The sequence below is a fragment of the Lactuca sativa genome, chromosome 5, assembly GCF_002870075.4.
Source record: "Lactuca sativa cultivar Salinas chromosome 5, Lsat_Salinas_v11, whole genome shotgun sequence".
In the NCBI taxonomy this organism is placed as follows: Eukaryota; Viridiplantae; Streptophyta; class Magnoliopsida; order Asterales; family Asteraceae; genus Lactuca; species Lactuca sativa.
The window spans coordinates 350,522,651-350,528,252 of record NC_056627.2 but is presented as its reverse complement, the minus strand read 5'-3'; the positions used below and the strand labels follow the sequence as shown (position 1 = coordinate 350,528,252).

The following is a 5,602-nucleotide window of genomic DNA, read 5'->3' as shown; positions in this document are numbered from 1 at the left end:
AGAATACATACATTGACAAATAGCATCACAGTCATTTCCGTGTTTTTTCTTATAAAAGCTTATCGAAGAAAATATAGATATAAATATTAGACACTAGGTGTAAGAGCCGTGTACTACACGAGTTTATTAAAAATACAAATTTAATATCAATATTTAAACATTAAATTTAATATCAATATCAATTTTAGAGCTCTCATTAATTATGACATTTATTTCATTATAAATATATCAATTGTTTTTCAAGGAAACATTTATTTCTCTGAATATTATAACCGAAATAAGTTATGATATCTGAACAAATCAGAAAACTACACGTGGAAATAAATAAATTTTAAAAATCTATTAAAATGCGATGTGTCCAAATCAATAAGGACATAACATACGACAGAAAATAAGTTTTATTTATTAGTATAGATTTGATTACTTTGATTAATAATATCCACATAAAAATCTGATTATTTTGTTAAATATCACGGTCATTTCCGTGTTTTTTCTTATAAAAGATTAGTATAACGTATTAAACAGAGAGAGAAAAAGGTGACGATACCAGGCGTTTATTCCACGCCAACTGTGGGCCCACCCTTTACCCAATTTCCCACACATAAATACGATAAATAAATCAAAACCCTAGCATTTCAATTTCCCCTCTTCCATACGATTGGCTCTAAATCTGCTATCATTTCTATCCAAATTCAACACTTTCGCTTCGCAATTACATCTCCTCCATCAGGTAATTCATATTGCTTTACATGAATTTGTGTTTATTAGCTTGTAAGAAGAACAAACTAGTGTAGATCTTTGATGGCTGATTATTTCTTGTCCTTGTACTGTTTGAATTATGCCGTTAACTGATTTCTTTCTTTCTTTCTTTGGATCAGGATTTGTTTAGACAGTTTCTCTGTTTGATATCGTGCTCTCACGATCTGCTTTTACATCGGCGTGAGAGATTAGCTAGGACTTCTAGCTTGTTGTGGTTATGGCGTCGAAACGTATTTTGAAGGAACTGAAAGATTTGCAGAAGGATCCTCCAACGTCATGCAGCGCAGGTAAAATTAATCGCAACTTTTTTACATGTAGTTTATTCTCGGTGATGAGTGTAATTATGCTTTGTTTGATTTGCTACAAGACGCTGAAATTTGTTGGATGCATGTAAATTAGTGCAATTTTAATTGTGGAAAGAGGCAAAACACTTGTTAATTGCTTGTTTTTATATAAAGAGTGTAGTTTAGGGAAAACCACTCCATGGCTGGTTGTTAAGCATAGCTGCAAAGATGAACTTTATGTAGCTCATTGAGGATTTTGATCAGGGACACAAGATAAGAAACATCTATGTTCTTTCTTACAACCATTGAGTATTATGCATCCCAGCTTATCAGTCACGTGAGCAACAAGAATGTGGAGTTTGTCTATTCTTTCACGCATCAGGGCCCATGTATTCCTTTTTGATAAAAGATTTCCACTTATGCATCTCTTTTCATTTGGCTAAATCAACATGGGCTTAATGGTAACTTAGGCATTCTTGACTCATCTTGGCTCAATGCATTGCTATCTTATTAACAAGTATGCCTCTCCTGTTTTAGTCTGTTACATAGATGCTGGTGATGCTTGTATGGGCATCACCTTCCTATACATATGACCTTTTTGGCAACCTGCTTGATGAATTTGTATTTTGTAATAGAGTAAGAGAACACTCATCATTGCTATTTGGACATGATGTTTTTATCTACATCCTGAAATTTTATTTCTTGATCTTATAACTCACAAGGTGCATATTCTTATAACTTTGTAGGCCCAGTAGCTGAAGATATGTTCCATTGGCAAGCAACAATCATGGGACCCAACGATAGCCCATATTCTGGAGGTGTCTTTCTTGTTTCAATTCATTTCCCTCCTGATTATCCTTTCAAGCCTCCCAAGGTAGTGTTCCTGTGCTATTTCTATTAAGAGTTAAGATATGTATGTTTCATAACAATAGTTTCATCACCATTTACCAATATGGCAGGTTGCATTTAGGACTAAGGTGTTCCACCCAAACATCAACAGCAATGGCAGCATTTGCTTAGATATCCTCAAGGAGCAGTGGAGCCCAGCTTTAACAATCTCCAAGGTTTAATCTTTTTAACCAATTAAGTATTTATTTATTATTTGAATTAGAAGTTGAATTACTTATATTATATGTGTGATTTACAGGTGTTGCTTTCGATCTGTTCTCTGTTAACTGACCCAAATCCTGATGATCCTTTGGTGCCTGAAATTGCTCACATGTACAAGACTGACAAGTCCAAATATGAGGCCACTGCTCGTAGCTGGACACAAAAGTATGCCATGGGATGATAATGATTGCAAAAACTCTGTTTTTTTCAATGTGGCTGGAAGAAGAAGAAGCATAATAAAGTGTTAGTGAGATTTCATCTTTTTCTTTTTTTATGGTTAATGTGTTTGTTAAGAAGCTTGGTAAGGCATTAAACAATCGTCTCAATTTGTGTATATTTGATTCGGAAGAAAGGGGAAAAACTATCGTCCTGTAATGGTGAAATTTGCTGTTGTTTTCTCCACTTTTGATTGTTTGTGTGTTTGTTTGTGATGATGATATTTGGCGTTCATACAAGAACTCATTTGATATTTTTTTTCTCAAATGTGTTCTTGTAGCTTTTTCTAAGGGGTTAATGTAATAATGGTAAGTAGTAGCAACAAGTGAATCACTCCTATGAGTCCATCAAATTCTTGAAATTTAAAACGCCTTAGTCATCTCCAACCCACCCGCCAACTCTATTTCTTTCCCCATTTCTCCTCCTATTCTTCTTTTCTTTCCCCATTTCTCCTTCTATTCTTCTTTAACTTTACCCCATTTTCACCTTCATTTTTGGGAATACTATTCATATCTCCAAAAATGAAGATGAAGTTTGGTAGTTAATTTTAGTTTTTTATTTTTATTTAATACATTTTTAGTTTATTTTGACTATTAATTATAATTTAAATGTAATATTTAATATTTATAATATCAAGTTATATATTAATTATTTAATTTATATTAATTAATCATAAATATAGAGGTTAATCAATAGAGGGGTGTATTTCATAATATATATAAGTTATAAAATGGAATATTTTAGGAATATATTTTTTGGGGTAAAAAATGAAGTAGGGTTGGAGATGAAACACTATTTAGTCCATTCTTTACTCTATTTATGGAGGAAAAAATGAAGATGGGTTGAAGATGGTCTTAGAAATGACTCTGTGATACTAATAGTTAGAATTATTACATGTTATAAACACAGTTAAAATTATTACATGTTATAAAGGATAGTTCTGAATATTTTATGTTGTTTTAAACTTCATTCGGTTATGGTTATCGAGTGTGTACGTAGATTTTCTTAAAGATAGATAAATAAAAGAAAATAACTACAAGTATATAAGTAAATTTCTTACAATCGGATAGTTTTGTTGCAACAAATATTATTACTTATGTTTTTATTTATTTATTTTTGTTAGACAAAATTGCAAAAATGGTTCATGTAGTATGTATTTTTTGGGATTTTAGTCCAAACCATAACTTTTTTGGATTGATGATCCTTTTAAACTAGTTTTGTTGCGTTTTTGGTCCCTCAGAAAACTGAAAAGACTAAAATGCCTTTTTGATATATTCTTTTTTTATGTTTTTTTGCTATTTAATTTAAAGTTTTATTAATAAAAATTATGGGGCCCACGCCTCTCTCTCTCTCTCTCTCATAAACACAAAACACATCGGTCAACAAAAAAACTCATCACCATCTCCATCTTGTTACAACTTTACCTGCAACTCAAGCTACACAGATACACAACGAAAGTTAAAACACACCATAAAATCACTAATGCATACAATAGAATTTCAGTTTTATAAATATACAATTACAAACCTCATATAGAAAATCAATAATGAGCTCACAAAAATCAATGCCACCCCCTTCGTCACCGTTCCATCTCCTTCCTTGATTATCTGATTACAACTTCAATTCATCACCATAAAACCACCTTATAACCACTTGATACACAACCATCATCACCAAACCTTATATGCGCTAAAAATAAAAGAAACAAATAGAAGGAGAACACCAAATACATAGAGACGCACACAAAGGGATGATAGACAAACCATATACTTTAATTTTTTGGTATCTGCAACTTGAATCAACGAGAAAAGTGAGAGGGTTTGCGTTTCAGCAAATCAGAAAATGAAACCCAACACCAGATCCCCAGAAACAGTAAATAGAGAAAAAGAACCAGCAAATCGGAACCCAATTTCGATCCAGAAAATCAGATAGCTTCAAAAAACCCAGACAAAGAGAAAAAGATGCGTGAAGAAGAAGCAGGAAGAGGCGGTACCCATTTCGATCTAGCAAATCAGATGGCTTAAGAAAACTCACCGAAATCCATGATGCTTTGGAGTTTTGTTTCAGCTACTATTCGCCTCCATCGTTTGTTTGTTCATCGACAATGGTTTGAATAAAGACATGAACCCTAGATTTCTTTTTTTCTTTTATTTTTTCTTTGTTATCTTCACAAAGCAATGGCAACAATGAGGTATTGGTATATGCCACAATTTATGCCAGTCAAATATGTGGAGGTTCTGAATTGATATTTCAATCTAGACATTTGTTTCATGAGAGAGAGAGGACATGTGGGCCCAATTTTATATTTAATGATAATAATAGTTTTTAAAAGTGAAAGAAAAATGAAAATTAAATTCACTAAGCGTATAATAGTCTTTTTAGTTTGGACAGAGACCAAAAATACAAGGAAATTAGCTCAAAAGGACAAACAACCCAATAAAATCGAGATTTGGACTAAAACCCCAAAATAATACATATCACAGGGACCATTTTTGCAATTTTGTCTTTATTTTATTTATTTATTTAGACCGAGTGTATTGCTCATTTATTTACAAAAAAGGTACTGCTTTTAGAGCTATTAATCTGAAAAATTGTTTTTATTTAAGGAATTTACAAAAATAGTCAATTTTGTAATTACTTAGCCTAAACCTAATCTGACTTTATGCTAGCGATTTCGCATGGGAGAAGTGGCCAACCAATTTTTTTTTGAAGCAAATATGAAAGCGCTTTCTAATTTGTAAGTACTTAGCCTAAAACAGCCGATTAGGTTTTTCCAAAAGTAGCCAACGAAACCACATATAAGACAAACACACCTGTGGTTTTGTTAAACAATTGACGAAATCGTCAAGCCATTTGCGCTTTCATATTTGCTTCAAAAAAAATTCGGTTGGCCATTTTTTCCATACGAGATCGCTGATGGCATAAGGTCAGCTATATTTTCCTCTCTTCCACTTGCGATCCGTAATTTTTTTGTATTGTAATATGATATTTGGACTATGAATTCATTCAAAATGCTACTACACAATGAGAGATACCACATTAAACAAAACCACAAAAAATCTTACAAAATCGAAAAAATGAAACCTTGTACGATCGTAGATGGCCATGTCATTTGTTTTGTTTTTTTTTTTTTGTTTTTTTTTAATATCTTTCTTTCAGGCAAAAAAACGTGCAAAATACTTATATATTTTAGATTATACGACAAAAAAACAAACAAGAAAGCTATATATATA

The 5,602-nt window shown here is 32.1% G+C and overlaps 1 protein-coding gene and 1 long non-coding RNA gene across 3 annotated transcripts; one reads left to right on the top strand and one right to left on the bottom strand.

Moving 5' to 3' along the window:
- Positions 1-572: 572 nt before the first annotated feature.
- On the top strand, positions 573-2,555 carry LOC111878739 (ubiquitin-conjugating enzyme E2 28). Its single transcript, XM_023875244.3, has 5 exons — positions 573-730; positions 879-1,046; positions 1,790-1,917; positions 2,003-2,107; positions 2,191-2,555. Exons 2-5 carry the CDS (start codon positions 977-979, stop codon positions 2,332-2,334), a joined length of 447 nt encoding a protein of 148 aa, XP_023731012.1. The 5' UTR covers positions 573-730; positions 879-976; the 3' UTR covers positions 2,335-2,555.
- Positions 2,407-5,218, bottom strand: LOC111878758 (uncharacterized). Of its 2 annotated transcripts, XR_006183678.2 has the most exons (3): positions 4,404-4,612; positions 3,897-4,301; positions 2,407-3,805 (listed from the first exon to the last, which is right to left on the bottom strand). It is a non-coding gene; the product is annotated as an uncharacterized LOC111878758 (long non-coding RNA). The 2 variants fall into 2 exon arrangements; XR_002845898.3 differs by having other exon boundaries at positions 3,897-5,218.
- Positions 5,219-5,602: the final 384 nt, after the last annotated feature.

Excerpts from the sequence above, each read along its gene's own strand:
- LOC111878739 (XM_023875244.3), top strand. The coding sequence starts at position 977 with ATGGCGTCGAAACGTATTTTGAAGGAACTGAAAGATTTGCAGAAGGAT. Across the intron at positions 1,047-1,789 it reads TCCAACGTCATGCAGCGCAG|GCCCAGTAGCTGAAGATATG; the intron begins GTAAAATTAATC and ends ATAACTTTGTAG. Across the intron at positions 2,108-2,190 it reads CAGCTTTAACAATCTCCAAG|GTGTTGCTTTCGATCTGTTC; the intron begins GTTTAATCTTTT and ends TGTGATTTACAG.